This window comes from Saccopteryx bilineata, chromosome 2 (assembly GCF_036850765.1).
Source record: "Saccopteryx bilineata isolate mSacBil1 chromosome 2, mSacBil1_pri_phased_curated, whole genome shotgun sequence".
In the NCBI taxonomy this organism is placed as follows: Eukaryota; Metazoa; Chordata; class Mammalia; order Chiroptera; family Emballonuridae; genus Saccopteryx; species Saccopteryx bilineata.
In genome coordinates, this window is record NC_089491.1 from 228,700,376 (window position 1) to 228,717,034 (window position 16,659).

The window sequence follows — 16,659 nt, forward strand, 5'->3', positions numbered from 1 at the left end:
TTATATATCATCCATATTTTTATATTTCTATATATTTAATTACTATAACCTTATATTATTACAACACTGAGATTTGCTGGTTACTTGGCCAAGTAGTTCAAGGCAATGCTGAAGTTCAGACTCAAGTGTTCACACTGTCCTTCCGGTGAAGGGTTCTGTCCATTTAGCAGGGAGGAAGGAGAGACAGAGCCTTGAGGATCTCTGCTTTCCCTTTATAGGCTCGCCAAGGCAAGGACCCATGTTTTGGTGCTTGTGTTAGGTCCCATTGTACCTAGTACATAGTGGGAAGTGAAAATTTCACTTCTGATTGTATGCATTTTGAACAATGTTATAATGACTAAGATGCTGAAATGTAAAAGCGAGGTCCTGTTGTCATGGTCCCACTCACTCCTCATCTGCGGCTGCATGTAATAATACACGGTAGGCATCCAACCACTTGCCCATGCCCACCAAGCTATAGTGTGGACTAGATCACACTTAAATCTCCAACAGTTGCCCTAGGTGCTTTCAAACGTCACCGCATGGGAACCCAGCTTCCACCGGTGCCCACGACCCTCGCTGGCGCCGTGCAGCAGGCAGTGACAGTTGGGAAAGCAGCACTGGCTCAAGACAGGCTTTCGCCCCTAACCAACATGGCTCCCCAAGGCTTCAGGCTGAGGCGGTGGAATGAGGGTCACATGAAAAGAATTTCGCCTCTTTATTGGCCTTCTCTCCGCAAGGGCGGGACACAAGACGCAAAGCTGATCTGGCCTTAAAGGGCTCGCGGCAAAATTCGCAGGAGCTCCGCCCTCGAGGGCCGGGCGGGCCGAGCGCGGTGGGGAACAGCGGCGGACCGGGCAGGCGCGCGGAGGCCGTGTCTCCCGGAGGCGTGGTGACGGCCGCAGCTGCGACGCGAACGCTAGGGGGTTAACCGCGGGTCGGCGGACGGGAGAGCGCGAGCCGGGCGCAGCCGCCGGGGGCGCGCGGGCGCCAGTATGGAGGACGGCGGGGCTGGGCCGCGGCTCGGGGAGGCAGCCAAGGCGGCCGAGGCTCGAGCGCGGCCCGGGGTGACGCTGCGTCCCTTTGTGCCCTTCTCCGGGGCGGCCGAGGCGGACGAGGGCGGCGGCGACTGGAGCTTCATCGACTGCGAGATGGAAGAGGTGGACCTGCAGGACCTGCCCAGCGCCACCATCGCATGCCACCTGGACCCGCGCGTGTTCGTGGACGGCTTGTGCCGGGTGAGGGCAAGTCGCGCGGGCCGTCGGGTGGAGGGCGAACACCTGTTGCCAGCGGAGGCGGGGCAGGTCGCAGCGCCGATATCCTAGCCGGGGCTGGGAGAGGACCCCGCGGACGCGGCGACACGCTGGCCGACCTGCGGCGGTTCCCTCGGGTCCTGCCTGGAGGGTGGGGTCGAGCTCCCCGAGGGTCCCGGGTTCCCGAGCACCTGCTGGACCGCGCGCACAGTCCGCCACCACTGGGACCTAGGCTGGTCACCGCCTCCCAGCGATGCCCCTGCCCCGGGCATCCACTCCAGCGGGGACGGGGGAGGAATCAGCACCCGGAGTGGCCAGGGAGCCCGGGAGCTCGTGCCATCACCCTGCACTTGGTAGAGGAGGGGTCACCTCATTCACAGGGACTCTGAGGCGACGTGACTCACTGCATTCCCAATCTGCACTAGTGGAAGGAGAGCCAATGTTTTGGTGAGCATCATAGTTGCTCATTTCCCTGCGGTTGGCCAATTTTGGTCGAATGGAGTTGGGAGGAAGGGCCTCACTTTCTAGGCCTGTACAACGTTTACTCAGAAATCCTGCTCACGGAAGGAGTGACATGCCACCCTCGGGGACACTCCCTACTTTGGGAGTTCCCACCTTACCTCCATCCACACAGTTTAGACACTTTGGAGGGTGAGGGGGCAGGTATGAGTAACTAGTGGTGGGGAGGAGGAATTTATTTCCAATCTGCAATTAGTATGCAGAAAAAATTCAGACCACGTAGGAGTTGCAGAATAAAGCCTGTCTTCGAGAGCAGTGCCCTACTAGAGGAGCAGCTGTCAAAAAAGCAGTATCTCCCTCACGTGGTTCTGCTCCACAAACACTGTCAGTGGCTGTACTTGAAGGTTGCTGCCAAGGGGCACTCCACTGTGGGACAGAGACTGTCTTAAGTCCCATTGGTAGAATTTATGTGCGGTGCACTCTAAGGAAGGACTTACAATACAATGTCTGTGAGCTTCGGTAAGCTTCCCTGCACGTTTCAAAACTGCAATTGCCACAAATAGTCTTCCTCTTTCTAAAACCTTCTCTCTTTCTAGACCAGCTTCTAGCTGCCATTTCCAGTCTCTTTCTTGAGGATTTAGGGTATGTTTCTAGGGGAACAAGGTCAGGTCACGTAAGACGGCGCTTATTTGCTTGGGTGTCTAGCAGTTCAGTTTTATATTCTTCCCAAGAAGTGTTAGCGACAACCCTGAAATGGTTTTTTGTGTGACATTTTGCCCACTTTACTAGCTATTCATTTTAACAAATTGTTATTGAGATTCTGCTCTGGCCCAGGCGCTGTTCTAGGCTCCAAGGGCACAGCAGCAAATAAAACAGCATACTTGCCTTCTAGGCTGACATTTTTGTTGGGAGAAACAAATGTAAATTAATATCAAATATATCAGGAGGTAATGGGGCCAAAAGAAAAAAAAATAAGACTCAGAAGATGGGGGCTGTGGGAATGGAGATCTGGGAGGGCAGGGAGACTGCTGTGCTGTGTAAGATGATCAGGGATGGTCTTACTAAAGAGTTGACTTGTGGAGCAGAGACTGTGGGCTGGTATTCATTTGCTCATTGAGTTGTTTATTTTTTCACTATTTACCAAATGCTCACAATGTTCCAGGCACTGTTTTAGGCCCTTGGGTAGGTTGATGAATATGATGAGCCTCCTACAGGGGTCTTAAACTTGCGGGCCGCAAGCGGCCCGCAGAACAATTTTGTGCGGCCTGCAGACTAATCCACAAAGTTCAAAATATTTTGAATAAAATTAAGTAAGCCCGTGGATTAGTCTGCAGGCCGCACAAAATTGTTCAGCGGGCCGCGAGTTTGAGACCCCTGTAAGGGTTGAGGAGAGGAGAGAGACACTAGAACAATGGTTTTCAACCTTTTTTCACTTGGGGACTGGTGAAAATAGAATTATTTCAGGGACCGCTAAGGCAGAAATCACCCTGAGCATAAGCAAATTCGACTAAGATCATTGGGTCTATAATCTTCATACTGCATCAGGGTAACTCTTTCACAGATTGCCACGAAATTTCCAGTGGACCCATCCTCCAGCTGGCAGTTGAAAAACACTTCACTAGAGAGAAGTAAGTGAACACAGTACTCTCAGGTAGTGGTGGTGAGTGCAAGGGAGAATTTAAGCCGGGCGGTATGATGGAGTGTGACCAAGGACGGGGCCAGGGCGGGTGGCCAGTCAGGCCCTAACAGGGACCCTGTGGTGGTGGTTCAGGAGGTCTTAATAAAAGGAGCAGGTTCTTGGAGGGCAGGACTCAGGGAATCAACAGGGGGTGTTGCTGGAACACCAGGAGAGGAGCTGCTGGGCAGGAGCTGAGACGTGAAGGTATAGTATTGAAGTGCTGAACAGGGAGGGGCAGGAGGAGACACCCCGACTTGTCTCTGGATGGCACTGAGACGCTGAACAGGGAGAGGCAGGAGGAGACTCCCCAACTTGTTCCTGGATGGTGCTGAGATGCTGAACAGGGAGGGGCAGGAAGAGACTCCCCAACTTGTTCCTGGATGGCGCTGAGATGCTGAACAGGGAGGAGACACCCCGACTTGTCTCTGGATGGCGCTGAGATGCTGAACAGGAAGGGGCAGGAGGAAACTCCCCAACTTGTTCCTGGATGGCGCTGAGATGCTGAACAGGGAGGGGCAGGAGGAGACACCCCGACTTGTTCCTGGATGGCGCTGAGATGCTGAACAGGGAGGGGCAGGAGGAGACACCCCGACTTGTCCTTGGATGGCACTGAGATGCTGAACAGGGAGGGGCAGGAGGAGACACCCCAACTTGTTCCTGGATGGCACTGAGATGCTGAACAGGGAGGGGCAGGAGGAGACACCCCGACTTGTCCTTGGATGGCACTGAGATGCTGAACAGGGAGGGGCAGGAGGAGACACCCCAACTTGTTCCTGGATGGCGCTGAGATGCTGAACAGGGAGGGGCAGGAGGAGACACCCCAACTTGTTCCTGGATGGTGCTGAGATGCTGAACAGGGAGGGGCAGGAGGAGACACCCCAACTTGTTCCTGGATGGCGCTGAGATGCTGAACAGGGAGGAGCAGGAGGAAACTCCCCAACTTGTTCCTGGATGGCGCTGAGATGCTGAACAGGGAGGGGCAGGAGGAGACTCCCCAACTTGTCCTTGGATGGCGCTGAGATGCTGAACAGGGAGGGGCAGGAGGAGACACCCTGACTTGTCCCTGGATGGCGCTGAGACGCTGAACAGGGAGGGGCAGGAGGAGACACCCCAACTTGTTCCTGGATGGCGCTGAGACGCTGAACAGGGAGGGGCAGGAGGAGACACCCCGACTTGTCCCTGGATGGCACAGACGCTGAACAGGGAGAGGCGACAGGAGACACCCTGACTTAACCCCAGCTTTCTGAACTCAGCTGACAGCCAGGAAGCCAAGCAATACCGTCCCCATGTACGGCCAGCCTTCCTGGGCCCAGGGAAATGGTGCAGTGGTGGAGAACGGCTCTGGGGACAGTCCAGGGAAAGAGGACTTGCTGGATGGTTGGCCTGGCTCCACTTTAGATTGAGTGGTCCTGGTAGTCCTCTGCACAGTGTGGACTTGGCTGACAGAGGAAGTTTCTGTGAGACTAGTGAGGCTGGCATCCACACAGAGCAAATAGCAAACACAGAGCTTCCAGTGCAGGGATGAGCTGAGCATATTGAGAGGCCATGAAGGGCCTGATAGTGGAGCATCCAGTGAGAGGTGAGGAGGGGTGGTGGCAGCTGTGGCTGGACACAACCAGGGACCCGTTTCATGGAGCGCCTTAGAGGCTATGCGGAGATTTGGATGTTATTCTCATGGCAGAGCGGGGTGGAGAATGTCTCTTGGGGTCGGAGGGGGGTGGGCAAGAGAGGAAGCAAGGAGACTGGTTAGGAGGCTCTGGCTGTTGCCAAGGGAAACTGAAGGGATTCAGACTTGGGTAGTGATGCTGGAGGTGCAGCAAAGAACAATGTCCATTCGAGCCTGTCCTCTCCACTCAGAGGGTCGGAGCTGCAGGATGGGGCAGGGACCTTTGTGCGCTGGTTGCCCATCCACTGTGTCCTGTAAAATGTAAAGTAATGGATGAAGACACAAAACCCACTGGATGGAGGGGTCGGTCCCTGAAGACAGACAGCTCTGCCCTGTGTGGAAATCACTGCAGGCCACTGGCAAGAGAGATCTTCTCCTGGAGCCAAAACCATCCCTCTGCGGAGGACACGTGGCTTCTGAGGCTTGGGTCTGACAGTGTGATTACTTTAAAGACCATCCTTCCTGAAGGTGGGCATCACTCGGTGCCTTGTCACGAAATGGGATTCTGCTTCTGGTGAGTGGCGTCTGACTTTTGTGCAGGTGGGAGAGGCTCTGCTGCTGGTCTGGCTATCCCCTCTCCCTGCCTGGGTGAGTGATGGCGTCTGGGGCAGCTCTGACAAAATCCCACAGTAGAAGGTATTTCTCACAGTCCTGGATTCCAGGCCAGCCTGGTTGGGGGTGGTGGTGGAGGGGGTGCTTCTTGGTGCTGTGTACAGACCGGTGGAAGGAGTGCAGGGCTCTGTGAGTGGCGTCTCTTTTATTAGGGCACCATCCCATCGTGAGGGATCCGCCCCCATGACTTGATTACCTCCTGAAGCCTGCACCTGTTTACACCATGACCCTGAAGATTAGATGGTTACATATGAATTTTGGCGGGACCCAAACATCCAGATTGAGGCAGGTGGTGTGAAGGAAAAAGACTGTGTCAGACTTCTGTTGTATTATTCTTGAAGCTTACTCTGAAAGGAAAGACAGAAATTGACCTGCACTACCAATTCAGTCGGGAATTGACCACAGAAGCCATTTTCTGACTTGTAGCAGTTGGGGTCTGGTCTGTAAAATTTGTTTTTGTTAGCTGCATTGTCATTAGTTGTAAATAATTTTAAATAACTATGTTCATTAAACATTTATGTAAAAAAAAGTGAAACTGTATCATCATTAATTTTAAGTACACAATTACAAATGAATGAAAACTTTAGTTAAAATAAGATTGTTTTCTGTTGTGCAGATATTCGCTTAGCATATCCATTACTGTACTCTTGTGAATTTTTTTTCTTTTTACTGAGAAAGCAAAGCAGTGCTTTGAAGCAGTAATTAATTATGTGTGGTTTGGTTTGTGGGAATTGATTCAGTTATCACCAAGCTAACCAGAAGTAGAAGGGTGCTCAGGTAATATTCTGTTAGTTTCCAGGTAGTAAATACAGTTCCAACAATAATGGAAACGAAGGCTACTTTTTCTGTTGTCTGAAACATGTGAATGTATATTTGATTGAGAGAGCTTTGCCTGAAGGCTAAGTCAGAAAATGCTGATCATAGAAAAATTTACTCTTCTAGAGAATAAACTTACCTTTCTTGAAATGAATGCCCACTTAAGACTTGTGATACTTCCATGACTTTCTTTAAATAATGGGAGATACTATGATAGGTGTACTAGGAGTTTGAGTGATGTCCATAAATTCTTTGTGTCAGTGAAGACCCTGAGCAGTCTGCAGACTCTCGTGCCCCGTCACACCAGACCATCTCCCGTCTCAGGGACTGGGGACCTCCCCCAGATGTTTCTAAGTGGGAGTAAGGTTGAGGACCATTGTCCTAGCTATAAGGGATGTTGGCGGACCAGGGTCATTGTATCATGATAAGATTACTGAATAATTAATTGACTGCTGGGTTCCAGTTTTAGCCAGATCCGTGCCTTGGTTTCCTCCTGTCTGAAAAGGGCGTTAGGCCCTTGGTTTGGGGCCTCTCTGCTTCTAAGTGGTGTTTGACCTTGCAGTCAGAGGCTGGAAGATTGGCCAACAGCTTGAGCTTCTGTAGTGACAGTGAGATAAGAACATTGTCTTGAGCATGGGGTGGCCGCCCTTGGCCTTGGCGCTCTCCTGCTGCTGCTCCCTCCCCCACAGTGTCAGATCCAGGTCTTGTCCTTAGGGAAGCGATATCATTCGATAGTGACTTGATGATTGAAATGATTTTAAGGTCACAGGTGGTAGAGCTGGTTTATGTTTCTACTCGTGAGGTTGGATGCGTTTGGCTGTGTTCCCATTACCAGTCTGTCTGGCAGCACGCTATACAATGTAACATCCCAGCAGGAGAGCAGCAGTCAAGTTCTAGTGCAGTGTAAAATCCAGCTGTTTTACACCATATTCACTCCTCAACCAGGTGTCAGAGGCATGTAGTTTCTCAGATTAAATCATGCACAAAATTTCCCTTTAAGCCTCCTTGAGTGGAAAGGTATTAAACCAATATGGAGTGGTTTAATTTGTTTGGGATGTTCAGATTGTTGTGTGTTGTTTTTTTTAAAAAAAAAACTACATGAGCCTGACCTGTGGTGGCGCAGTGGATAAAGCGTCAACCTGGAAATGCTGAGGTCGCCGGTTCAAAACCCTGGGCTTACCTGGTCAAGGCACATATGGGAGTTGATGCTTCCAGCTCCTCCCCCTTCTCTCTCTCTGTCTCTCTCTCTGTCTCCTCTCTAAAAATGAATAAAAAATAAAAATAAAAATAAAAAAAAAAGAATCCCAAAAAAAAAAAAAAAAAAACTACATGCAAAGTTTACTTTAGAAGTTATCTATTATTTCCCTAACTTTAGAATTGCTGACCCTTAAATAAATCAAGTAGTTCTTTTTGTTGTTTGTTTGTGTTCTCTTCATCATATGTGTCACTTAGGGGCCCATTTGCCCTGTTGTGTGACGGCGTCATCCAGGTACAGTCATGGCAGTGTGCATGCATCTGTGTGTGTGGAGGGGACTGGGGGCAACACACTGCTCAATGTATATTTTCTATTGTTGGGCCCCATTGCAAAGACGACGGGGGAGTGCCAGTCATTTTAAATACAGTTCAGTTGTGAGAGAGCATGTTCCCCATTGTAAATACTACTCATTGTCAAAGCCTGGGGTTGCTGACAGCCAATGAGACATAAATGCCTGCTGTGTGCTCTGAACTTCGATGGTCAGTAGGAAGTAAGTATAGCTCTTCCACCCTCCTCCGGCAAAACAAACATTTTCAAAATATAACATCAGGAAAATATTACCTTAACTCAAAGTTTGACATTGGGAAAAGGGTTGTTGTCTTCATGTTGTATAGATTTCAATCATGTAGAATCCCTTTACGGTATTTGATTAGTGATTTAGATTAGTGATTTACGGTAGTGGTTAGTGATTTAGTAGTGTTGTTATTTATTTTTTTAACCTATAAAGATTTAGCTGGGTATAGTATGCTCACATTCCCCACTGAAGTGTGCACGTTGAGGCAGTGCAGCATAATAGCTAAGAGTGTGGGTCTTTGGCTTACCTTTACCACTACCCTACCCGTGCCTTAGTTTCTCCACCTGTAAAATGGAGTGCCAACAGTACTTACTTCTCATGATATGCATACAATGTTTGTCACAGTGACTAGGACATAGTGAACACACAGTATAAGTTGGTGTGTTAGTTATTCCCTGCTGTGTAACCAGCTAACTCAAAACTTAGTGGTACAGCCTAACCTGTGGTGGCGCAGTGGATAAAGCGTCAACCTGGAAACTCTGAGGTTGCCAGTTCAAAACCCTGGGCTTGCCTGGTCAAGGCACATATGGGAGTTGATGCTTCTTGCTCTTCCCCCTTCTCTCTCTCTCCCCCCTCTCTATAATGAATAAGTAAAATCTTAAAAAAAAAAAAACAACAAAAAAAACTTAGTGGTACAAAGCAGTAAGTGTTTATCTCACTGTCTGTGGGTCAGGAACCCAGGGATGTATAGCTTGGTGCCCCCGCCTCCAAGTCTGCAATACAGTGTCAGCTGTCGTCTCACTACAAGGCTACAAGGCTGGACTAAAGGTATGTCGCTTCCGGGCTCACTCACAGGTTGGTAGCAGGGTCTCATTTCTGGAAGGGTGTCGGACTGGAAGCCTTGGTTCCTTGGTGGCTGTTGGCTGGAAGGCTCCCTCTGTTCCTTGCCACATGGGCCTTACAGCAGCTCCAGCATGGCAGCCAGCTGCCATCAGAACGAGCAAGAAAGAGCGTGCTGGACCGAAAGGATTCACGGTCTGTGTAACAGAGTCTCAGAGTGATAGGCGTCCCCCCCACACACACACACACACAGCGTTCTGTTCTTCAGAACTAAGTAAGTGCAGCCCAAATGCAGGGGGCGGGGGCTTCCCAGGGCCTGAGTACAGCTGGGGACCCCTCGGGCCATCTCCCAGGCTGCCCCCCACAGCAGCTGCTCATTCGTACGTTTTGTCCTTGTCAACTTTTTTGACTTCTGTGGAGCAGTTAATGTGCACAAATGTTTATTAAGGCATATTCTAATCTGATTTTTTTTCTAGCTTCAATTCTATAAGAGAATACAGTGTTAGCTTCTAAACATAAAATACCTCATTGAGAAGATTATAGTGAGGTTATTAAGTTTCTAACTGCTGTGTTTCTGAAAGAAGAGCTTGGGAAACTAAACCTTTTCTACCATGGGAAGGTCCAGTACTTTTCCTTTCATTACTAATTTTGGCAGGTGCAGTGTGAATTTCCCATGTGTAATCATAATTGACACCATAGAAAGAGGTATTTGAACTTGGCCTGATTTCTAAATTAAAAGACAAAAATGTTACCTAATTCAGATAGCTAATTACAGATTTTTTTCTGTTTAACATAACAATAGCTCATTATACCTCATCACTTTTATATTTTCTGTCAGTTACTGCTTTATTTTAAAGATAATATAGTTTTTATTTATGTGCTTTATGTGTAATATGTATCATTTCATCTTTTCACAACAATTCTATGAAAAAGGTACTATTATCATCCCCATTCTACACATGTGGAAACTGAGGCCAGGGTAGGCTAAGTAACCCATCCTGGGTCAGTGGAATACATAGCCAGTAAGTGCTAGTCCTAAGTTCTGGAGCTAGTTTTAGCTGCCCCTGAAACCTTAACTGTAATCATCTTCCAGTCTGCGGTGATGCATAGGAATTTGTCATGTCACTCACATCTACTTAAACCCCAGGATAGCTCTGTAAGAAAGTTGTTTCACAACTCTGTTACTCTTTTGGTGATTTCTTTCTAGCCAACGGGTGTATCTGAGTGCTCATGGTGCAGGATACATGGCGGTGTTCTTGCAGTCTTGCGAAGGCCTTGCAGGCACTGGAGCCAGACAAACTGGGTTTGAGCCCTGGCTCGGTCACTTCACTCATTCATTTCATTCATTCATTTTTCCAGCAAATACTTATTGAGAGCCTCATGTTCTGAGCACTGTGCTGGTTGTAAGACCAGCTTTGGGCCCCTAGATGAGTCAACCACCATCCCCAAGCAGAAGAAGGACATTCACCCTTACCCTATGGTCATGGTGAGGCCAGTGTGCGTGGTGCAACCCTAGACAGGCCCCAGGTGGAGGACAGATACTGTCCCTCCCTCATGGAGCTCACAGCGAGAAGGGAAGACACAAAATTATTTTCTTTTATTGTGTGTTATATGAATATATAACCAAGGAGCTTAATAAGAACCATAATAAACCACACTTCCTTGGGCACATTGTTAACCTGTCCATACTCCAGGTGCTTCCTCTGCAAAGTGAGCAGGTTGACTTGGATAACCTCTGTGAGGTCATCACTGGCTATGCACTGGTACCAGCACAACCCATAGGTTAAATCAGTCTTTTTCTTTTTTAGCGAGAGAAACAGAGGGAGAGACAGAGAGAAGGACAGATAGACAGGAGGGAGAGAGATGAGAAGCATCAATTCTTCATTGTTGCATCTTAGTTGTTCATTGATTCCTTTCTTATATGTACCTTGACCTGGGGACTATAGCTGAGCCAGTGACCCCCTTGCTCACCAGCGACCTTGGGTTCAAGCTGGCGACCTTAGCTTTTTAAGCCAGCAACCTTTGGGCTCAAGCCAGCAACCATGGGGTCATGTTTATGATCCCATGCTCAAGACAGCAACCCTGTGCTCAAGCTGGATAAGCCAACACTTTATTTTTTATTTATTTTATTTATGTATTTATTTATTTATTTATTTATTTTCATTTTTCCGAAGCTGGAAACGGGGAGGCAGTCAGACAGACTCCCGCATGCGCCCGACCGGGATCCACCCGGCATGCCCACCAGGGGGCGATGCTTTTGTCCCTCTGGGGCATCTCTCGGTTGCGTCCAGAGCCATTCTAGTGCCTGAGGCAGAGGCCACAGAGCCATCCCCAGCGCCCAGGCCATCTTTGCTCCAATGGAGCCTCGCTGCGGGAGGGGAAGAGAGAGACAGAGAGGAAGGAGAGGGGGAAGGGTGGAGAAGCAAATGGGCGCCTCTCCTGTGTGCCCTGGCCGGAAATCGAACCCGGGACTCCTGCACGCCAGGCCGACACTCTACCGCTGAGCCAACCGGCCAGGGCCAACACTTTAAGTTGGCAACCTCGGGGTTTCAAACCTGGGTCCTCAGCATCCCAGGTCAATACTCTATCCACTGTGCCACCACCTGGTCAGGCAAATCAGTCTTTTTCAAGTAGGAATTTGCTCAAGAAGAGAATTTCTCCTATGTGACCTCAACCCTCTTCCCTGTGACCTATCCAGCCTTCCACCTGTAGCAGAGACTGGACATGACCCTCCTAGGTGTTCACTGGGGTTCTTTAACAGAAAGACAAGTTAACAGCCGAACTGTGAGTGCATGCAGCACCCCTCACCCAGGAGAAACTTCAGCAAAACGGAACTCAGGAGAGAACAGTAAAGCCGGTGCCCACCTGGCCCATTGGTAATTGTTACAGTGTTACTGACTGTATCCCCTAGGCCAGTGGTCGCAAACTCATTAGTCAACAGAGCCAAATATCAACAGTACAACGATTGAAATTTCTTTTGAGAGCCAAATTTTTTAAACTTAAACTATATAGGTAGGTACATTCCTTATCAAGGTAGCGCCCACACGTAGTATCTTGTGGAAGAGCCACACTCAAGGGAGAGAAACAGAGGGAGAGACAGAGAGAAGGACAGATAGACAGGAGGGAGAGAGATGAGAAGCATCAATTCTTCATTGTTGCATCTTAGTTGTTCATTGACTCCTTTCTTATATGTACCTTGACCTGGGGACTATAGCTGAGCCAGTGACCCCCTTGCTCACCAGCGACCTTGGGTTCAAGCTGGCGACCTTAGCTTTTTAAGCCAGCAACCTTTGGGCTCAAGCCAGCAACCATGGGGTCATGTTTATGATCCCATGCTCAAGACAGCAACCCTGCGCTCAAGCTGGATAAGCCAACATTTTATTTTTTATTTTATTTATTTATTTATTTATTTATTTATTTTCATTTTTGAAAAAAGAGCCACATGTGGCTCGTGAGCCGCGGTTTGCTGACCAGGGCCAGGCTCTTCCTTATATCCCAGTGACTGCCCTTTGTACGTCCTGACCCCTTCACCTTTTTCACACATACCCCACCCTCCTTCCCTCCGGCAACCCAAATGGTCTCTGTAGGAGTCTGTTCTGCTTGATCATTTACTTCGTTTTTTAGATTCAGTCATTGATAGATATGTATTTATTGCTATTTTTGTTCTTTGTGTGTGTGTGTGTGTGTGTGTGTGTGTGTGTGTATTTTTCTGAAGCTGGAAACGGGGAGGCAGTCAGACAGACTCCTGCATGCGCCCGACCAGGATCCACCCGGCATGCCCACCAGGGGGCGATTCTCTGCCCATCCGGGGCGTTGCTCTGTTGTGACCACAGCCATGCTAGTGCCTGAGGCAGAGGCCACAGAGCCATCCTCAGCGCCCGGGCCAACTTTGCTCCAATGGAGCCTCGGCTGCGGGAGGGGAAGAGAGAGACGGAGAGGAAGGAGAGGGGGAGGGGTGGAGAAGCAGATGGGCGCTTCTCCTGTGTGCCCTGGCCGGGAATCAAACCCGGGACTCCCGCACGCCAGGCCGACGCTCTACCACTGAGCCAACTGGCCAGGGCTTATTTTTTAATCTTTTTTCTCTTATGTAATTGAGTAAAAATTATTTTTTAAAATGATTTAAATTAAGAAGTATTAAAGAAAAGAGTAAATGTGTGGAGGAAGGACAGGACGGAGGGGAGCACTGCAGGCTCCTGGCTGCCTCTCTGGGCTGAGAGTCATCCCCAGCGAGGGCGGAACTGGGGTACTCCCTGTACTGAGAGCCAGAACAGAGAATGCCCTGCCTCACGGCGGCTTCATAGCTTCAGCTTAAAATCACCTTCATTCCGTGTCGTAGAGGTGTGTCGGGGGACACATTCTGATTTCCTTCACACCCTATTCTGCCTTGTCCTGCATTGGTCAGGGCGAAGGAGTCCTGGGGGCTAGTTTGTAGCTGGAGAGGAAGTGAGCTTGTCGCTTGCACGAGGTCCCCCTCAGCCTGGGTAGGGTGTGTAGACTGATGAGTGCATACCGGTGCCCGGGAGGCTTTACCTGCCCCGGCATTGAGGCTGCCGGCGACCCTTCAAGTCTGCTAGAGATAGAGCCTCACAAAGCTGGGACACTTGACTGAAATTTTTTTTAACTGTAGATTATTGGAGACTTTCACAAATCTCCTAATAGCTATTCTTTATTGACAGGATGACCATATGTCCCAGTTTGGAAACTAAGTTGTATAAGTAGTTATTATACAACTCATTGTAAGCACCCTATTTGTTGGGACTTAACCATTTATGCATTTCATTTAATCCTTACAGCCTTCTAAGATAAATACTATATTTGCCTTTCTCCCTTTGCAAAACTGATCTGTACTAGAATCATGGCAACTGGACGTTTGACTCCGGGCTATCACAGAACCAGGCAGGAAGGGCTCAGCCCCAAGCCTGTTCTTCCCCAAGGAGGAGTCAGGGCTCAGAGAGAAGACGGTGTTGTCTCCATAGTGCTCACTGGATATTCTGGACCTGGAACTTCCATGCAGATCTTCCGGCCCACTGGTCATGTATGCCACTCTTCTAATTCTCTGTGAAATAATGTCTTCCCCTCTCCCACCCCACCACCATCCAAAGGAACCCAGGGCTTGCACATAATGAGGACATCTCGAGTCAGGTCGGCAGGAACAGGCAGAACTGTCCCCAGTGCTGCTGTTTAGGGGCAGCCAGCCTCTGCTCCTGGAGGGGCAGAGACGGTCCCTGCCAGCTGGTCTGGCGCTGCTCTGAGACCAGCGCTCACCACCAGAGGGAGGTAACATCACGTATATTCTGTTGTGGAGCCTGGTGGTTGAGTTTATTTCAGGCATCAAAGACAAAGTGCATTTTCAGGAGGGAGAAGTCACATCTTCTGCCACAAAAGAGCTTATTAAAAAAGGTAAGTTTGTAGTTGAAATGTTAAAGCAGAGAGACACCCCCGCCCCCCCACAGACACCCAAGGGAATCGACAGAGCCACCTCCCTGAGTGGACCCTTACCTGCTGCTGGGCCATGAGACCCCTTGTTGAAACTGGGTGCAGGGGCACTATGTTGGCCTAAAGGAATGACCTTTCCACTTCACTGTGCTTGGATACAGGTTGTGACATTTTCTGCCATATGCTGCTTAGATTTGTTGTAATGTATTTGAACTATGTATGATTCAAATTATCAACATAAAGAAACAACTCAGTTGAAACACTTTATTTCAGAGGTAAGGGGAATTTTCTGAGCTGGCCTCAGATATTGAGTATACTATGTAGATTACTCTTTCTGTGTGCTGGTGGCTAGGTCATCACATCTAAGTGGTTAGAAGTGTTCTCATAGAAGCCCTGTCCTCGCATGATTCCAGAATTACCTGCTGCTCAGGGCCATGTAGGGACTATTCTGGGCTGAGTTAGGGTTCTGGTGAGTTCATCTAGATCTTGACTCCTTTCCCACAACTCACCATTGCATCCTAAGGTGCAGATGTCAGGTGGTGATGGAGACCCCCACCCCCAGGTCTGGGTCTGCATTCTGTGAAACTCCCTTGCAGCCCCTGAAACAGACCACCCATCAGAAAATACACCGGGTGCAGCTCATGAACTGACCCAAAGATACTTGCAGACATTTGGAAAGTGATTCAGGGTTGATTTATGCCCATATCTCTTTCTAAAAGAGCCAAGTCCAACAGGTATCTTTTGAAATCCTACCATGTGCTTCAACCTGACATTATTTGCAGAGTGGATTTTATGTTTAAAATCCATTCTGAATGTGTGCATTTCTTCGAAGTGATTCGTAATTGTGCAGAGGGGACTAACACTTGGACCCCAGTGTGCTCTGTTTTGTCAAATACTTGTTTAATCCTTGACAAGTATTGGGAAATACAGCTGAAGGAGCATAAGATACTATGTAGCTTCTCAGTTTAGAGCAGGGGTAGTCAACCTTTTTATATGTACCACCCACTTTTGTATCTCTGTTAGTAGTAAAATTTTCTAACCACCCACCGGTTCCACAGTAATAGTGATTTATAAAGTAGGGAAGTAACTTGACTTTATAAAATTTATAAAGCAGAGTTACAGCAAGTTAAAGCATATAATAATAATTACTTACCAAGTACTTTATATCGAATTTTCGCTGTTTGGCAGAATAAATCTTTATAAAACAACTTACTACTGCCCACCATGAAAGCTGGAATGCCCACTAGTGGGCGGTAGGGACCAGGTTGACTACCACTGGTTTAGAGGGTTTTAGTTATTTAGAGAAAGTTTGGGATACTGACCTGTCCTCAGCACCGTGAGCCTGCCTGAGACTGTGGTGTAAAGGGGGCTGGAGTGGTTACTGTAGACAAGTTACATGTTGAGGGGATGACCTCCTGCATTTGTTGGAGGGGTAGTAGTGCAGAGGCCAGCCAGACAGAGCATTGTGTGTGGCATTAGTGGCTCGGAATGGACTGCACTGGCCCGCCGCTTCCGAGGCTGAGAATCTTCTCACTAAAAAGGAGGGTCGCTGACTGCCTTCGCCCTGGCAGGACAGAGAGCTCAGCACAGCGGGCACAGCCATGTGGCAGGGTCTGAAGGCAGCGGTGCTTCAAAAATGTTTGTTCTTCTTCAAGGACTCTTTTTATGTCAGTGAATTCATTGTTAGAGGTTTTATGTTGGGGCGCCCTGTGATTTTTGTTCATTCATTTATGTCCTTTCCCCTTTTGTTTTCTCTACAAATAGCACAGAGATCAGATGGGCAGAACCACCAGTTGCTGGTGTTCATCTTACATTAATGGCTTAGTCGAGAGTGGTAATGTCTGAGGGTGTATGCATGTATTACCCATGCGTGCCCACCCTTTATGGACAGATACCTGCCTTAGTTTGGAGCTGGCATGATACAGTGTTTAATAGGATGGTCCCCAGAGCCAGGTGAGGCCGATTCAAATGCCAACATTTGCCAGCATCTTGGCTGTGTGACCTTGGGCAAGTAACTTAATTGCTCTGTGCTTCAGTTTCTTCATTTGTAAAAAAACAGGGTACATACCGTAGCCATTTACATACTATAAATGGCTAGTAACAATACCAGGCTCGTAGTCAGTGTTTAGCACATTGGCAATTTTATTAAAA

General features: G+C 48.7%; 2 protein-coding genes across 2 annotated transcripts in view; both read left to right on the forward strand.

The window, feature by feature from the left end:
- Positions 1-816: 816 nt before the first annotated feature.
- Positions 817-16,659, forward strand: part of RCAN1 (regulator of calcineurin 1) — a 97,050-nt gene continuing 81,207 nt past the window's right edge. The window contains exon 1 of the mRNA XM_066259444.1: positions 817-1,217. Within this exon, the coding sequence (XP_066115541.1) occupies positions 975-1,217 (243 nt within the window). The 5' untranslated portion in view covers positions 817-974. The remainder of the gene's footprint in view (positions 1,218-16,659) is intronic.
- Positions 4,656-16,659, forward strand: part of LOC136323772 (elongation factor 1-alpha 1-like) — a 59,469-nt gene continuing 47,465 nt past the window's right edge. The window contains 2 exon segments of the mRNA XM_066255569.1: positions 4,656-4,746; positions 10,500-10,558. Of these exon segments, the coding sequence (XP_066111666.1) occupies positions 4,656-4,746; positions 10,500-10,558 (150 nt within the window).